Source organism: Melospiza georgiana, chromosome 1 (genome assembly GCF_028018845.1).
Source record: "Melospiza georgiana isolate bMelGeo1 chromosome 1, bMelGeo1.pri, whole genome shotgun sequence".
In the NCBI taxonomy this organism is placed as follows: Eukaryota; Metazoa; Chordata; class Aves; order Passeriformes; family Passerellidae; genus Melospiza; species Melospiza georgiana.
Window position 1 is genome coordinate 55,042,106 of NC_080430.1, and position 19,223 is coordinate 55,061,328.

General features: G+C 42.7%; 1 gene segment (V, D, J or C); it reads left to right on the forward strand.

The window, feature by feature from the left end:
- Nucleotides 1–18,233: 18,233 nt before the first annotated feature.
- Nucleotides 18,234–18,581, forward strand: LOC131081781 (Ig kappa chain V-VI region NQ2-6.1-like). The segment is given in 1 exon segment: nucleotides 18,234–18,581. A coding segment is annotated over 1 exon segment (348 nt).
- The last annotated feature ends 642 nt before the right edge of the window (nucleotides 18,582–19,223 follow it).

Below are 19,223 nucleotides of genomic sequence, written 5' to 3' on the forward strand. Positions count from 1 at the left end.
CTAACCCTAAGGTCATCATGATCAGACCAAGGCGTTGCTATGATCAGCCAAATGTATTCTTTTACCAGGTGTCCATCACATGCAGTTACTATTATTAGGGGCCCTCTTGGTTTTATAAGTATTGACATCAAATTCAAACACCTTTGGTCTTGATTCTTCTAATCTCCTTGGTCACAGCACAATGTGACAGATCCACAGAGGGTTTTGAATACACTTAAGATTGTACATAGATAGGAAAGTTCTCTGGCCTATAGCAAAGAGCTTTCATGGTACTGTCGTCATTTGTTGGCAACAAGATGCACTGGTAATGTTCCAAAAGCTGTGGCATCACTCATGTTGTGTAATTTAAATGTTGCAGGTTACTGTGTACATGGCATTCTGACATTATGTCTTCATATCTCACATACATAACTCAGAGCCACAAGTGTCTTGCAGAAAGGATGAGGAAAATTATTGTTTGCAAAATTCCATATACTAGGATGATACACTCTTATGTCTACAGCTCATGAGGTGAGTCCTGTGCTGTAAGTGTATTTCTCTGTGATCTATAAAACTTTATTCTATGACAAGCAAGGGAAATACTTTCCACTATGTACTGCTGTTACATACATGATACACTTGTGTTACACTGCATTAACTGGAGTTACACTCTATCTGAAATTATATTAGCCCAAAATTATTTCTCCCTTTACTTGAATTTTTTTTTAATTTACAGTGTTGCATTTGTCAAATTACTCAATTTTGTGCTTTCAGAATTGTAAAACTCATTGTTTCTTGGTTTCTCTAGCGGCTTATTTATGCCTAAGAGAGCATATGCTACTAACCTTTTTGAGCAGGTGTAGTTTATAATTCTACATAAAATAAACCCTTGAAAGATTTAGAGATCCAATCTCCTGATCCCACAGACTGATCATTCATGGTATGGTCTTTAAAGAAAGACAAAGTAACTGAAGATAGAGGACTATGGAACATGTTGTGTGAGTAAACAAATAAATTTTCTGTATTTGCAGCTCATCTATCTGGTTAACGACCTTTCCTGAATAATGAAAACTGCATAAGCTGAGCAACACTTCTGTCCTTTCTCTTCTCCTCCTCTCCCTATCTTGCTTCATCTCTTCCGCTAGGTGCATCTGTCCCTGCCACAGAAGGAGAGGAGGCTGAGGGGTACAGTCCTACTCAAATAGCATGGTGTTCAATTCCAGGATGTTCTGATTACTGATGCCCTAATTATCAGAGAGATGTTAAATAAATCAAAGTCTCATTAAGCTCATTCTTAACAAAAATTTTGTAGTGTCTTGCTGCCACAGAGAAAAAGGCCATCAAAAGAAAGCCACTGTGATGGATATTTTAGATGGATGGGATTGGGAAGGAGCAACCATTGGCTGAAGAACACTTTACAAGGTTGTCACGTCTGCTCTGTGCAGGCAGAGCATAAGCAAGTAGCAGGCATAAGTACCACAGTAGCCTCAAACCCACAACAGTTTGCTGTTTGAAGTACAAAATCATATTTTATTGTCACTTTTAAAAATAGATTTGAAAGATCTCTCTTTTCCCAGCTGCAAGTTCACATGAGCGAATCTACCATCTTCACCATTCTTTGACTTTTAACCCTTTTGTCCCGACAGTCTTCATCCATATAATTTGAGCTCTGATGCTTTGTGCATCTTGTCTCTACCAGCATCTCAAGTATTTCCCTCTTTTCACTCTGGCCTGTTTAATCAGCACAGAAGCATCACACAGGGAAAAATGCAGCACTTTCCAAATGGTTTCTCCTGTAACCAACAGGAAGACCTCTTAATTAGCATTAATTTGCAAAAGCTGAAATTATCTGTAAGAGGGTTGTACTGCATATTCAGATGCTTAATAGCAGTTAAAGGAAACTTTAATGAAAGAAAAGACCCAGACAGTAATAGAAGTACCACTCTGTGTGTATGCAGGCTTTCTATCCAGCCACAGGCACTAAATGCAATGCAGATAACAACAAAGTACTGTGTAGCCACCAAAACTTGAGTCTTCAGGAGCCAATGGTACTCATATCTGCTGAAGACAGTCCAAAATGCAAAATCCTCTATGTTCTCAGCCTGGTTTCAGAGGAGAAAAGAGGCTGGGGTTTCTTTTGGTGCTGTCAGAGCGCAGGCTTTGATGAGAACCAGATGAACCCCCGGTCACTACTAGTGCCTTTGTATTTGCCTAGACAGACTGCTTGAGGTACAAGGTATCATTGGACCAAGAACATCAAAGCACTGGAAATGTAAGTAGTTATGTACTTAAATTATTACATTTCCAATGTACATGCTGCAAAGGAGAAGGTTAAGATAGTCCAGATTTGCAAATTTAATTCATAAGAAAGTCAACATCTCTGTATTAAAGCTTTTTAAATTAAACATCTTGACCTGCAATGGAAGGAAGAATCTGGCTGTATGTCAGTGAATGAAAAAAGAAACAAAACATGCAATTTTGAAGAATTAACTGTGCAGGTTAACACATAATTGCCAAATGATGGGGTATACTGGGGTTGCATGGCCTGCAGGCTTCTGTAAGAAGCTGCTGGAAACTTCCTTCATGTTTGGCAGAGCTAATCCCTGGTGGCTCCAAAGAGGGATGTGCTGCTGGTCAAGACTGGGCTAGTTGGAAATGGTGGTGATGCCTCTGTAATTACAGATTTAAGAAGAAAGGAGAAAAGTTACTGCACAGTTGTCATTGTGGCCAGAGATGAGTGGGGTGACAATATGGGAGAGGAAAAACTCTGCAGACACCAAGGTCAGTGGAGAAGGAAGAGGAGGAGGTGCTCCAGGCACTGGAGCTAGGATTCCCCTGCTGCCTGTGGTGCAGACCATGGTGAAGCAGCTGTGCCCCTGCAGCCCATGGAGGACCAAGGGGATGCAGAGATCCACATGCAGCCCATGGAGGAGCCCATGCCAGAGCAGGTGGATGCCCGAGAGGAGACTGTGACCCTGTGGGAGGCCCATGGGAGAGAGAAGCCCACTCTGGAATAGCCTGTCCTTCAAGAACTGCACCCTGTGGAAGAGTGACCCATGCTGCAGCAGTTTGAGGACTGTGGGATGGGCTCACATTACAGCAGTTCACAGGGAGCTGCTGCCCATGAGATGCACTCATGCTAGAGAAGTTCCTGGAGAATTGTCTCCTATGGGAGGGACCCCACAATGGAGCAGGAGAAGCACTCCTCTCCCTGAGCAGTGAGTGAGCTGACCATAACCCCTATTCTCTGTCTTCCTGCCCTGCTGGGGAAGGAGGTACAGCAGGGAAGGAGGGAGGGTAGGGGAAAGGTGTTTTTAAGGTTTTATTTTACTTCTTATTATCCTGGTCTGATTTTATTTAGAAATAAATTTAAACCAAATCTCTGTGTTGAGTCTGTTTTGTCCATTGCCCTATTCAGTGAATGATCTCTCTCCATTGTTATTTCAAGCCATGAGAAAATTTTAATAAATTCTGTTAATTTTTTTTGTTACATTTTCTCTCCCCTGTCCAGTTTGTGGCGGGTAGTAAGAGGCCAGATTGGGTGGGCACCTGGCATCCAGCCAGCCTCCACTACACAAAGTCATGCAAAATTCTCTGAGTGGCTAAAATCTGACAGACCTGTCAGGGTTCTGTAACTCCCGTGGTGTCATAGAGATACACACAAAAGTGGAGGTTGTCAATAGTCTTTAGCAGAGATTCAGAACCCTGTGTTTTAAGTCGGTAAGATGCTTCACGTGAGAGGCTGTACAAATACTGAGGATCTTTAGGCATCTCCTAGCCCAAGAAAGAATATCACACTACTGTCCACCTAAAAAGAACTCATGCAAATTTAAAAGACAGATGTTAAATAGTTTTGCTTAAAAATCTCAGAGTAGGAATCCCTGGCCTATGGATTGCACAGCTACTCGCAAAGAGCTTCTGAGAGTTTTACTCCTTCACACCCAGCAGAGGGTAGTAGATGCTAGAATTTTCATTGGCCAAATAAACTGTCATTTGGCTCAATCTTCAGCTATGAGTTTGTTTCATTAATATCTCTCATTATCTGAAGTTGGCTAATGTCTGCAGCCACATACAGCAAATTCAGTGCCCTACCAGAAAAAAAAAAAAATCTGTTTTATGCATGCTAACTGGCTTGTTCAATCTGCAGGCAAACAAAGACAGAAAACTACTTTATCAAGCTGCAGCTCAAGTAACTAGAGCAACACATCCTTGAATTTCATGCATGTTGAAAGATATTGTGTACCAAACATGGTAAATCTGCACCAAATAAGTTGTTCAGCTGGTTCAATTCAAAGTGATAATGTTGGTTTTAGAGAAAAAATAATTTTACATGCTACTTCTGCTTTAAATAGTTTAATAGTCTACCTGTGGTTAAGTAAATAACTAAATTATTAGTTGCAGGAAAGTATTTTGAAACAACCAAGAAAAGTTATCTTTCAGGATTATGTAATATGCCCTGCCATTGCAGAAGGTCCTAGGAATATTTAAAATAAGCTAAAGTGCCCAAGGGCACTTTATACTAAAAGATGCATTTTATACAAAGGATGGAAAGATCAAGAGGGGGCAAACAAGCCAGAAGACACCCCCCCCCCCAAAAAAAAATATCCTTAGGGGCTGGTTCCCAAAGGGATGCCTCTCTGGATGGCTCCGCACGTCTTCTGCTCAGCAAAGGCTATCATCATCCTGTCAGCAGCAGCCTCATTGTGGCAGCTCACAACCATGTACCCCCATTTCCTCCTAGCCCACAACCTCCATGCTGGAGCCTCAGTGCTGCTGTCCTGACAGCCATCCCAGCCATCCTGGCCTCTCCAAGCTAAGAAAAGCAGTGATGCTGAGGCTGGTAAGAGGATGAAATTCTAAAAACATATTTCCAGATGGCTTCCCTTAAGGTTGTCAAGCCTGGCAGCAGTTCTCTTTGCTCTGCAACAACTCCGGAAATATTGGTAGGTAGTGGGCAGCAAGTCCTATCAGCATAGTAAAGAATGGACTGATGAAGTAACTTGGTTTCCAGCGTTAAACACTTTGAGCAGAGCTTAGCAGGTTTACTGATTTGCAACTTCATACCATTTTTTGACAGACTTAAAACTCTCCGTAATAAAATGGCAGGGGAATGAGTTTGAAATTTAATGTAATTATGTTCTCATCAAGAATGATCAGATGAAAACAACATCTGCTTTACACAACTTTTCTTCATCTATTCAAAGATTTTGCTCTTTAGAAATGACCTTTTGAGCAAACCCTCACGCCCTGTGAAACTACTGAAAGATTTATTTTTGTGGTCAGTTGCTTTGAGCTTATTACCAAATGGTCACAAAATGCAGTGACTCTACAGGTAGATGCAGGGGGTGACACCTTAGCAAATGCTGTGATAGTTTATTAACATGACAGATTTCGAAACTGAGTCTTTTCTTTCATCCAGTTTGAACGCTTGAAGACTGCAGCAATTTGTATTCACTTTGAAGGGGGTAGAATTAAATATTTTTGCTTTCAGTGCTGAGGGAGAAGCTGGCAGTCATACCATAGTCATGATTGCTCATGGCTGTTAATGTGCCCAGGTTAACACAGGATGTCTTTCCCTGTAACTATGAATGTGGCTAGAGATATGTGCATACGCTTTTGGCACACCTTTTGACATGCTTTAAGGTGTAATAATATTTTTCCTACATCTGAGTAAGTATCAGCACCTACATCAGTGCATCTGATCTGCACTAATCAGATATTCTGCTTTAATCCTGAAAAGGTCCAAACTTTGCTCTCCTATTAATTTTATCATACAATGAAAATAGGGTTATCTTTATGTTCAATCTGGCCCTTTGTCATTAGCCTGCTAGATACAATCTCATTAGTAGTACTCCAGGCAGGAACCACACTGCTCTCCAAACAGAACAGAGAACCAACTATCTTAAACAAAACCCCCCATGTCATAAAAGGAACATTTAGCAGGAACTTAATTCAGTTGTTGTGTTTGCTGTCATGGTTATGTCTGTCTGTGAGTGACCCACTGCTGTGTTTGGTGCTTCAGAAGTAATGTCTGTGAAACCATGCCTACCTCTGGGCAGTTATGCTCCCAGTCAAAAGACAAAAGAGATGAAGCCTAGGGAAAGGGTGCAGAATTACTAATTTCTTTCAAGTGTGGCACTTCAACACAGAGAAGTTTCTGGCAGGGTATCATCAAGCCAAGGTGAGCTCATGGCAGCCTTCTCCACTGCTACAAGTCCGAGATTTTGCCACTGACCTGGGAGTAGCCAGAGAGGGAGAGGGGTCTGGAGGTTAGGCTCCAGCAGGGCTCTTTTATTGTGGCTATACAGCATGTATGACCCTCCTTCACCATTGCTTTACTGTAAAATTGTAAAAACCCCTTGATTTGTAAAAACTATATCACTTCTCACTCAAACACAACTGATGTGTTCACTGATTATGTCTCAGACACTGGGTGGCACAGGAGATTTAATGGGGTGGGGTGAAGGCAGGTTGCTAATTGTGTTATGCTTTATAAGATAAAATGGGAGGAGTATTGATGCCTTGAGGGGCTGAACGTGGAACAGAGACTAGACATTGGAAGGCTTAAAGGATACACCTTGGGCAGTACAAGAGCCTGTCAAGAGCTACACCCAAGATGGATCCAAAATGGTCACAAAATGGACGACCAGTCACAAGGCCTCACACTTTTATAAGTTTTGGTCCATTTGCATATTGGAGTTAGTTGTCCAATTATAGCTTCAGGTTATGAAGTCCCATCCTCCTTGTCTGCCTCTTCTTCAGTTCCCTGTTGTTTATACCTTTTGGCCTGAGGCTTGTAATGGTAGTCCTCGGTCTCAAGCTGGAAGAGGATTGTTTTGTCTACCTACCCTGAGAAGAGATCCTACCAACATTTAATATGATGCTAAGAGCTACACCCCTAAGCAGCTCAAAATCCGAAAAATATGAAAGCTAAAGCTTAAGACATCAGTATTAGCCATTTGGAGCTGTGCTCTCTGCCCATGATGAGAGGAAGTATGCACAGGAAGAAGTGAAATCATATTGTGGAGAAAGATAAGACCCTGGGCACAAAGTATTGCTCCCAGGATATATGGACATTGTTTCTATTTTTATTTATGATCTCCTACTCATATCCTGGTACACTGGACGCCTTACCACTGTTATGTCATCACACAATGTCAGACTAACCTGCAAGCATGTCAACTATGTTAAGTAAGTTTAAAAACGCCTAGGCTAGCTGTCTAAATGCACAGATGTCTGAGCACTCCCTATCTCAGGCAGTGCAACAAGCAAAGGACAGAGGACAGGGAAGAGGGCACGGTCACACAAAGGTACATGTAGCCAGTTTGGGTTTGGGAAGGTTTGCTAGCTGGATGCCAGGAGAATAAAGCACATCTCTGTCCAGTAAGACCTCTGTGGGTGCTTCCCAGTTCTCAAAAACTTGTCCCTCAGTCAATTCTCTGTTATTAGCAAGAAGAGTCATGGGGGTCTCAGAAATAGCCATAACCTAGCACAGAGAGGCAAAGCAGAGAAAGATGCGGGTGCCTAACACGCAAAACATCAGCATAGTGACTTGTTCTGATTACCGTCTTCCAGGCACAGGCAGCATTTGTGAATGACATCATCAAGTTTTCATATCAACACACACCTCTTTTTTTTAACAGGAAATTAGGCTAACATGATTTAAAAATCATTTGTCTCTTCACCAATTAATTTGACTTTTTGAGGGGGAAAGTTATATATCTAGGGGGTTTTTATCTCATCACAGAGATAAAAATAGAGATACTGGGATCACATCAGAGATGCTGATCCTAGTATCTCTGAACTTCCTTTTCTGAGGAGCCACAGCAGAAGTAGATAAAATTACAGGCTTCTTTAAAACCTTCCAATCTTGTCTCTGGCCTTCTAAGTATATGGTATTTATTAGCTATTCTTAAGGGTGTCAGAATATATTTCTTCTTGGGCTTATATCACACTTCCATTGTCACCCAGCCTACTTGTATATTTTAATATCCACAATGTCCTATTACCCAAGCCTCAAATTCAAATTACACTTGGCAGATAACTTGTGCACAAATACCTTGATTACCCTGTGTGATGGTTGAGAAATGTGTGCAATATAAGCCAGAATGTGGAGAAAAGCTTTTGCATTTCTCTTCCTCCTTATATTGTGCAGCACTCTGTCTTTACCAGCACAAGCAGGAGTAAAGCTCAGATTCTCTTCCTCATGGATGGGCTCCCTGTATTTGAGGATGCCTCCTTGAAGCCAGAGATGGGGATTTCTTAATGCAACTTCATCACTGCTGCATTCTCTGTGCTCTGCCTTCAGGTCTGTTCTGGGCCCTTTACCAGCCCTTTACTAGGAGCCAGCCTCCATCACACAGCCCAGTCACTCCCAGAGGACACTGTCAAGTTTATCTGCAAAGTAACTGGTGGTCACAGTTCACCTACATCCACTGGTACCAAATGTCACCTGGGACCCCCTCTACATACACAGAGATTGGTCTGTATCACCCTTTCTGGGTCTGATATTAATTGGAATCATAGATTTCCTCCTAAAGAAGTGTCTACCCACACGGATGCCTGCATGCTGCTGGTGCATGAGCTGGATGACCAGCTCAGCAAGTGTTATCACTCACTGCATGGTGTGGGACTGCACCCACAACCATTCCCTCAATCTCTGTCATTTACTGCAGCTGTAATGTGTTCGCAGAAGAATGATCAAAAAATGACATGAACTTTTTGCATGGAGACATGCCAGCTTCTTTGTCTGGATATGGGAAAACAGCAGCCAGAAATGTCAGGAAGTGCTTGATAGGGAACTGGGGACGTCCAAGATGGGGGAAAGGAGGAAGGGAGAAAAGTAATCCTAAATGACAAGGGGGAAAGACGGAATTTTGGATGAAATTGCTGAGTTTACATGTCCTGTGGCAGTTTCCAAGTTTTGCTCCAGGATAAGCAACTTTATGGATGTAAAACCCAGAGAAATGAAAAAAGAAAATTATGTCCAGGTGTGAGTTGGGAAGGGCAAAGTAAATGCTGGGAAATCCTTATGAGAGAAATCCACATGTAACTGAGAGTCTTTCCCAAACTGTCTTCAGTTGAAGACCTGGACAGGAGACAGAAGGGACTGCATATACCTGTGATTTCCAAGGGGCCATTCTAAGAGCCACATAGCAGCGTTTGCTGCAGCCCCCTCTTGCCACTCCAGAGCAATTCAATACAAGTGCAGTCTTTCTGAGAGTTAATGAGAGTTATCATTAACTAGTATAGTACAAAGTATCCTGCTTTGTACTGTGCTGTCTCTCCCTCCCCAGGTTGTTGCCTCCTCCCTCTAAGGCTGTTAAATGATGTGAGGTAAGCCACACAATTAATAAGCAGCTGGGAGAAGATGCTAAGCTGTGGTATATTTTTCAAATAAAAGTCAAGTATAAGCAAGACCTATTTACAGAAACATGGGACTTAAACATACACTCTTAGCAGACACATAGGAAGACCCCTTAGACTTTGAATGTGAAGCACAAATAAATTTGGGAGCTCAATTACAGAATGTGGAAGTGTGAGAATTACTTCATTATTCTGGGAAAATTATAGCTTGTATAAGCGATTTATTTCTACCTTAAAAACAAAGAACCCCAATAGCAACAGTATCGGTAAACTGTCATACATTTTTTTCAGATTATCTAGATGAGGAAGCAGTGGAGATGGGAGATAGCCATGTAAGACAGCTGCTCATTAGCAGGTTTTCAGATCTCAGTACAGACTTTTTTTTCTGGTCTGTTTGATTGATGCCAGCTGATATAAAAATACTTAGACCCATGTACTGCTTCAGAAGGACCAATCTCCTGTTGAATAGTTCTAATCACTGTTTTAATTTAAAAATCAGATAATAAACTACAATAAACGCATAAAAAGCATGTTCTAAAAAGGGGTCTCTTGCTGATTTCAAAATATAAGAACATGAAAATGAGTGTATTACTACTGATGACATGTCATGTAAGTTTCTACGACAAAACATCTCCATTTAAGCTAGAGAGCTAAACTTACATTTCAGCCTGCTGAAATGTGTAAGGATAACAAGACCATGGGAAAAGCCTGACTATGAAGACAGTGGTCTTGATAGGCAGAGAGAAATCCCACCATTGAGTAATGTGAAAACCAGCAGCTGTAAGGCCAGGTAATGGAAGATGTTTGCTGGTCTGGCATACTTTTGATGTATATTTGTGATATTTTAATTATTGGAGTCATCAGTAAAAGTTTGAAAACACTGGGACTTTTTTTTGCTGTACTGGATAATTCCAAACAATGACTGTAAGAAGAGGGATTTCTGGCAGAAGCTGTATTACAGGATCCTATTTGATGTTCAATATTCAAAATAAATAGGACAAATTGTTAAAAGAAACATTTTGGAAGTATCGTCATGGGATGAAAAATCATCCTACATAACCTCGGTCTGTAAGAGAGGCAAGAAATTAAGCTGATCTCTGTCTAGTACCTTATCTGGCAAATACATCTTGGAGAGCAGGGCTTACAGTACAACAAGCAAAGGAAAAAATGGTGATTCTACTCATTATCCAGGCAAATTCCCTGTGGTAATAAAAAAGAAGGAAAAAAAGAAGTTTTTCTCAGTAGTGAGCTCTGTTCTTACAAAGGTGGGTTTAGGAGATGAGTGGTTTTTGGGCTTGCGGCAGGGGGAGTGGTTGCCTGGTTTTTGGTTTTTTCCCTTCCGTTTCAGTTAACCAAAAGGAAATGGCTCATGCATCATTATTTGACCTGTATCTGGCACAGCCTCATTGGATAGTTTTCAGCCACCTAGATCTGCTTCACCCCCTCTTGAGGCTGACCCTGACCCTGTGCCTGTAAGGAAGCCCTAAGAAGAACAGTGGTGATGTGCTTGCTGAGCACTTTCTTACTGGCAACTGTTTTTTCTTGTACTTGTATGTGCCCTGCTCATCCTGCTGCCTGCCCAGTCACCAGTGGAAAAGGGGATGTTCTCACAGCTTCTCTGTTTTTTTCTCTTTTATTGCCACAGGTGGCTCTGCACAAGACTTGCAGCAAACCCCTATATCCATCACCAAGCCAGAAGGCAAAACAGTGCTAATTAATTGCCATGTCTCCAGTCGCGATTTTAGCAACACTTTTATTCACTGGTACCAAAAGAGGGCCAATGCAGCTCCCAGGCGTGTTGCCTACATGTTCTCCAGGTTTTTCCTTGAAAATCAGTCTGATGAGGGGAAGTTTACCGTTGTGAAGGATCCCAGCAAATCTGTCTGCACCCTGACAGTGAGCAAAGTAACGCGGCAAGATTCTGCCACCTACTATTGTGCCAGTTGGGATGCACAGTAGTAGAAAGCCACAAGGGACCTGCACAAAGACATGCTCTACTTTCCAAATAGGAACCTGAAGTGTTTGACAACACACAAGAACACTGCTTTTCCCAGAAGCCACAGACAGCCAGATATAAAAGATGCTGCTGAGCTTTGCAGATGCACTCTGCAGCCAGAACCAGCAGACCTGTTATTTCACTTTGCCAACAAAAAGGGCATTTTTTGGGCCAGGATGGATTGCCTCTTGAGTGGATTTATAAGATGGTAGGTTTGGCTAAAATGGGGTCCCACGAAAGGCAGGCAAAATCTTTCTATTCTCACTACCCTTCAAGCTACATCTTTGGAATAAAACCCCTGTTCTGTCATTTGTGTGACAGAATAGAAAGTTATACATGGAAATAAACTTGAAGCACCAATTAAGACTGCAGATGCAATATTCCCATTTTGTACTTGTCACTTGAGAATCTGGGGTTTTTTTCTCTTTGTTTTCTTCTTGGAGTTGATCAAATTTTCATTTAGGTTAATACACAAGTGTCCTAATTTACTTCAGCGAGGCTTCTCATCCTACATAGCAAGACGATAGCTAAGGAATAGATATTTTTTTTGCAAACAGAAAGACATTTCTTTGAGTTATTTCAGCTCTTTCTGTTTATGCACATATAGATATAGTCATAGATAAAGTTGCAGGACCATTGTGTTCCTATCCCAAAGGACCCAGTATTGCCAATCACGAGTATGGCGTCTTCAGAGCACACTGAGCACTGGGGCACCAGCTGCATTTCACATGAGATTGAAAAAACAGATTCCTAGTACAACTGTAGGACAACAGTTACTGAATCTGTGTAAAAATGCTTGGAAAAAAAAAAAAAGCTGGCTAACATAAGTAAAATGGCATGATAACAAGAGGAAAAGGGGAATTGGTTTTGTTTTCTTTTCAAGAGAGCTAGAAGTGACATTGTGTCTGAAAAATTGCTTTGAATTGCACAAAATAATTTCTATGTTTTGCTTCACCTAATTGTCTTTTTTTAAAGCTAGCCCTATGGGGGTTGTAAAGCATTTGTGTTTACTTGCATTGTGATTCTTTTCAGCATTTGGAGAAGCCACTCTGCAGTGTAGCATCTCATCTTACCTGTGACAAGAAACAGTCACAAACTCAACAATCCTGCTTTTGAGCTCCCAAATGTCTGCTATATATTTTCCTGGTCTTCAATATTCAATCTGTGTCATGAGCAGTAATTTCACACCCCTCCAATTCATTTAGCTCCATGACTTGAGTTTTATTTTTTTATGTTTTATTGGCAGCCAGCCTGAGGAAAAGTCCATTTCTGTTGGGAAGGATGAAAATTTGACAAGCAAGTCTCACAGATATGTATGCTTAGCAGAAAGACGATTTTTAAATGTAGAGTCTGATGAAGAAATAGAGATGGAAGCAAGTTTTGATACAGAAGAAAAGAATCGCTGAGCCAGTCTTACTGGATAACCAAGGAGGCAAAGGATATGTTAGTTAGAAGGGGTTTTTATGACTTAGAGCAAAGGATAAACCCAAAACAAACAGGAAGATGTTTTTACCAAGCGGAAAGATAGCACAGGCAAAAAAGTCAGCAAAGCTGCAAGTAGAATAAAGGTCTCAGAATTTTCCACTGCACAAAAACTGAAAAATAACTTCTAGCTTAAACTGTAACATACTAATCACTTTTAGTGATTGAAAAATAGTAACATGAATATGGTAATTATAGTAGCTATGATAGGCTATAGATAATAGCTAAGGTATAGATTGGTTCTACTGTATTAAGATGATAAGCAAAGAAAAGTATATAATGCATTGTAACCAAAACCAAAGGGTCTCCAGGCAGCTGGAGTGACAGCTGTAGGCACGGGCTCTGTGCCCACGATCCTGGACTGCTGTAACCTGTTAGATGGAATAAACTGCATTTTGGAGAGCCTCCTGGAGTCCCACATCTCTCATTTAGGCTCTTACACATTTCCTTGGTCCGAAAGACCAAAGGAAAGTCCAGGCGTTGTTTAGAAGATTTCAACTAGTCTAAAAGCAGCGGTAAAATTTGCTTCAGACTACAAAATTTCTTTGTAGATGAGTTAAGGTAATTGGAGCAGGGAGGGAGGGAGGGAGGGAGGGAGGGCTTTATGCTGCTTGTGTAAAGCTATAATCTAACTGTTAACTTAGCAAGGTTCAATCAGGCTGCATTATCTCAGACAACACCTGCCAGGACAACCTCTCCAAAGGCCCAAGTGATAATTTCCTTTCCTCAGCTGCTGTGCTCTGCCCCTGCTGGGAGTGCTGTAAACTTCCTCCTGAGGGCAGACACAAGCAAGAGCACTCAGGATGCTGCTGCCTCCCCTCCTGGCCCTGGCTGCAGCCTGGTCTTGTAGGTTCCATTTGTCACCATGACACAGGGCAGTGGGAGGCAGCATCCCAGGTTTATGTGTGTGAATGAATAGCAAGCTAAGTGTATTTGTTCTGTTTTCTCTCTTTCTTTCTAGGTGGCCAAGCACAAGTGATTCTGAAGCAGAGAGAAGTGTCCATTACCAGAGGGCACAAGACAACTGCATCAATGGACTGTATAGCCGAGGGTATTCCTGACTTCCAGTACGCAAATATACACTGGTACCGACAGGTAGCTGCCAAAGCTCCAGAACGGATTCTGTACATTGCACCCAGTGCAGTTTCTTATGATGACAACGCCTATAGGAACAAGTATTCTTCTTCAAAGAAAGGTACAAATGTCTGCACTCTCACAATCAATGACATCAACTCCAATGATGTGGGTTCCTACTACTGTGCCTACTGGCATTTCCACAGAACCAACAGGTGACAGGCAGCCAGTACACAAAGCTGCCTGCGCCCTGAGGGGCAGGCTTTCTGTCCAACACAGAGAATCATAATTGTACTTTCCTACCTCTAAAACACTCCAACATGTTTGTGCTGAGTATGTTTACATGAACATCAGACAAGGAGAAAAGCAAAGATGTTCTACAACTTAGGTGCTATACAGCTCTGTGCTGGGGAAAATGAGCGCTCCTGTGGGTGATGGAATTGCAGCTAAATTATATAGTAACACAGATAATCTCTGAACAATATAGGTTCTTTCCCAAATATAGTCTGAGAAAGCAAAAATGAAGAAATATTGGGGAGAGAGCATAGGAGAAGGATATTTGCACTTAAGATCTAGCCTGAGAGGCTTCAAATACAGGTGATGGTGAAAATACAGGTGATACTTATCAGTAGTAACTTCCAACTGAATGGTTATGATGACAATGACTTTCGTAGGCAAGGATATTACACTGTGCAACACCTGAAAAGACTGTTCCAAGAAAGAGTTGTGAAAACCATTTACAAGGACAAGCTGCAGATTAAACCTGGGAACATATAGAAATGATGACACAGCACTGCTCAGTCAGCTCTGAGGAGAGCTGCAGTGAAATTTCATGTGGCAAGGGTATTCACAACCCCCGTCCATTTAAGTTCTTTTTTTGTTCTTTCATTGCAGATATATCTGCACTACAGGACCTGACACAAACTCACGTATTTATCACAAGGACAATAGAAGAATATTAACTTTCTGTACCAGTTGTAACATGAGATTTTTTTTTTTTTTTGTGTACAGTGCTATTGACAAAGTCCTAAAAAAGCTCCAGAGGATTCTCTCTTTTGGGTCAGAAAATGTGAATTTTTTTTTCTCATGGAAGAGCATGATGTATGACAGCTGCTGCCCATGGAACCATTTGCTATAAAGCCTTTGTGGAGCACATTTTCAGCCTTTGAAATCAGGGAAAGTACAAGAAAAAGCAAGGGGCAGCAAATAACTGTCTGGTAGAAATGCATGCTTCACTCTGGTTTTGCCACAGCCACTGGGGCTGCCTTGTAACAGGGTCACCAGCTGTATTTTTCCTGTTTGGTGCTACCACCCCATTATCAAGGAAGGCAGGCACTTGCACAGAGGTCCAATCTCCTCTCTGCTGGCAAGACACTGCTGCCGGAGGAGCTCCTGATTTCATGAAATAGAAAAGCAAAGATCTTCAAAAGAAATGTGTCATGGCTAGTCAGTGCAGTCAAACATTTACACGGTATTTTCGGTATCTTCTGCACAGTGAAATTAACAGCTGCCTGTTTTTTTCTAAGATACACAGATAGACAAATGTAAGTATTCCTAGGCCTGTTCCTATGCAGTTGGACGCGCAAAGCTAACCAAAATCCTTCCCCTCAGGAGAGACACAGTCCATAGACCAATCTGAAGCAGGCAAAACTTTTTTCTGCCCCTCCATCTCCTTCTGCCTGTCTTGTTTGAAAGACAGGTGTCTGCTAGGGAAGACAGGACCCTCCCTTGGAACGCAGAACGGAAACTCCCTCCTGCCGAATCACTATAATTTTGAAATTAAGGGGCTCTGAGGCAAAGATATGGGAATAAGAATGACAGTTCTTTACTAATGTGTATAACAAGGCACACAAAACAGCAACAATAACAACTACAGCCTCAACAACAAACAGAACCGGAACCGGCGCAGCCCGCCGGGCGCTGTCTCCCCGTCGCTGCAGTTGCGGTCACGGCCGGCAGGGGGCGCTGTTGGGGGCTCCCGGTGGGCAGCGCGCATGCGCAGATTCCCCACACGGCCGGGCGGAAGCGAGGCTTCCCTTCACGGAACCCGCCGGCATTGTCCGCCCCGGAGCCCCAACAGCGCTCTTGGAAGCAGCAAGCGGGGACGGCAGCAATGAGCAGAATTCCCGGGGTGGTGGACAAGATGCATCAGGAGCTCTGCAGCAGTAGCTGGAAACTGTCTCGGCAGGGCAGGGGGTGCGGGGCCCAGCAGCAGAAAAGAAGCTCCCAGCTGGGTTGTGGCAGTGGCAGCCAATTCCTTTTCCAAGCTGCAGGTCCAACCATCCTCCTCCAAAACACCTTACCTGTGACAAGAAATAGTCACAAAGTCAACAATCCTGCTTTTGAGCTTCCAAATGTCTGCTGGTTTTTTTCCTGGTCTTCAATATTCGATAATATTCGAAAAACACATAGCGAGAGAGAGTTCCCAGCTGCCCCAACCCCTGTCCTTTCACCTGCCTCTATTCTCGCAGTATCTCTGGCCCTCTGGGAGAAACTCCCAAAAAACCAGAGGAGTTCCCCCTCCACGCCTCTCAAGCACCCCGCCATCAGTGCTTCTTAGCAACTCAATGGGAAAAAAAAAATCCACAAGTAATAAGGAAAGAAAAGAAAAACCCAACCCCCAACACTGCCCCAAAAGCCCCCCCCCCCCCCCCCCCCTTTATACTATAAATTTTGGGCCCTTTCCAATGAGCTGGAACAATCACATGCTGTAGATGGGGTTTGGTAACTTTGCTGATACATGTTCTTCATTTGCATTCCAAGGAACATGAAAGTTAAATATGTCAATTAGAGTGTCACTTACTTTTGGTCAGAATTTATTAACACAAAAGGTAAAATAAACAGTTTGGTCTCCCTCCAATGTCTGAGGCAGCCTTTGTTGTCTGATCTTTTCCAGAGAGTTTTTGTGTGCCTTTTCTTCTCATCGGACCAGATTTAGAACACAGCTCACCTTTCAGGTGAGGGGAGGGTGAGCACAAGGGGTGCTACATAGGCACAGGTGCTTCTCTGTGCCACTGAAACAACACAGCGCTGTGAGACCTCCACTTCGCCCCTGGCATCCTTGGGTTGTGAGACCTTGCTCAAGCCAGATGAAAGGGCAGCACAGAGCCCAGGTCACCCTATCCTCAACCAGCCTCATAAATTCCACGCCTACTTAAAGCAACACTGTACAATTCCGACCATTTGCCACGCTGTTGCATGCAGATGCCCTCAGGTGGGAAGTAGCCTGACTGTCTCTCCATCCTGTCAAGATCCCTGTGAAGGGCTGCACAGCCCTCTGGAGTATCAGCCACTCCTCCCAGCTTCATGCTATCAGTGAACTGAGGAGGCATCTGCCCCTTCCCCTAAGTCATTGATGAACAAGTTAAACAATGCTGGACGCAGTATGGAACCTTGCCAGACACTACTAGTGACAGGCTTAGTTAAGGCTTGGTTGGGGCGGTTCAGCCTGGACATAAAAATGCTTAGGGGAGACCTTATTGAAGCCTTCCAGTATCTAAAGGGCACTTACATAAAACAAATCTTTACATGGGTAGATAGTGATAGAGGAAGGGGGAAGAGTTTTAAACTGAAAGAGCTTTTGAGTAGATGGTAGGAGGAAATTCTTTACTCTGAGAGTCGTGAGGCACTAGAACAGACAACCCAGAGATGATCTAGACGTTCCATCCCTTGTGATGTGTTCAAAGCCAGGTTGGATGGGGCCCTGAGCGACCTGACCTAGAGGGTGACATCCCTGCACATGGGGTAGAGGTGAGAGCTTGATGATCTTTAAGGTCCCTCCCAACCAAAAGCGTTCTGTTATTCTGTGATTCTCCGAAGTTCTAAGGAAAGGTGAAACATTCTTCTGGGACAACTTTGAGGTCTCTGAGGAGAGGACAACATTCTTGGGAAGGGCCAGGCTGAACAACTTGAGTGGGCTTAGTAGGTAAGTCTGATGTAAGTCTAGTAGTAGATACAGGAAGACTTTGAGTATTTTTTGTCCTTTCTATGCTGCTCCTGCCATGGTTTAGCTTGTCAGTAAATTTAACACCCTCTGTGGTAGGGTGTTGAAGAACGACCATTGGATGTGCTGAATTGAGTAATTTCCTCCTCCCAGTCATTTGATGATTTGTCTACCTGAAGGGCTTTATAACATTTCTGTTTATTTCATTTTCAGATCTAATCTGCACAGGCAATATGTTGCTGTTTCCAGTCCTTCTTGCAACTTCATTTTGGTCCTGTAAGACCTTTTTCCTCTTCTCTCTCCTTTCTGTCTACAGTGAACATAAGCCTTGTCCCAAACTCCAGGAGTTTCTCTGCTCACGCGATTTCTCTGCTTTCACTTCCAGGTGTAGACATGCAGTCAGTGCCAGTGCAAACCCCAGGGGTGCAGACGCAGAGGAATGGCATGTCTGCCAGCATGTCATGTCAACTGGGAGAGAAGAATGTTGTGCATTGGTACAGGCAGCTTCCCGGACAGCCGCCAGAGAGGATACTGTACGAGTCTGGAGGGACACCTGTTTTTGATGACAACAATGATAGAAATAGATTTCAAGTTCGGAATCATCCTTCTCAGCCTGTGTATGAGCTTGTGATAAATTCTTTAACTCCGAGGGATTCTGGCACTTATTACTGTGCGTACTGGTACTACCACAGCATAAGTTTGGCAAAGATAAGCCTTACAAAAAGACTCTTTGTGCTCTGAACCGCAAGCTGTGAACTCTGCCAAAAATTCAAATACTTCCTTACTCCGCCCCTTTCATGATTTTCTGCAGCAGGAGAGGAAAAACAAAGCCTTATGACAAGTGTTAAATATCTGATGTTGACAATAGGTATATCGTTTCTGTGCTCATATTTTTCTGCAATATCCAGAAAGTGAAGCCTTACTGTCACTTAAGATAAATATATGAAACGTTGCTCCTAAAATGAAGGCTATATTTTACTGAAAGCACCCACCTGACCGTGACACAGTCTCTGTGTGTGAGTTATAGATTTCTCTTCTCTGTTCTCTGCAAGCAGAGCGACATTTCTTCTTCCGTTAGTATTTTCTCTTGAAAAAAAGCAGGAATAGGAAAGAAAGGGGGAAGACCAACTGATCTTGCACATCATCCTTCATATTTTCCTTTTGCCTTCCTTTGCATCTCAGTCACTAAAAAGTCCAACAACAGCACAGAAAACCTAATTTTTTTCACCACAATTCCTCATTTGATATGTCCAAGGCATAAACTGAAGTCCTCAGCCACGAGCTATGCCACAGACAAGCAAAGACTCTCAGAGCCTTTGGGTTAAGTGTGCTGAGTTTAAATCAGATTCTACAATCAAAGACTGGTTCTAGGAAAGCTGGCGT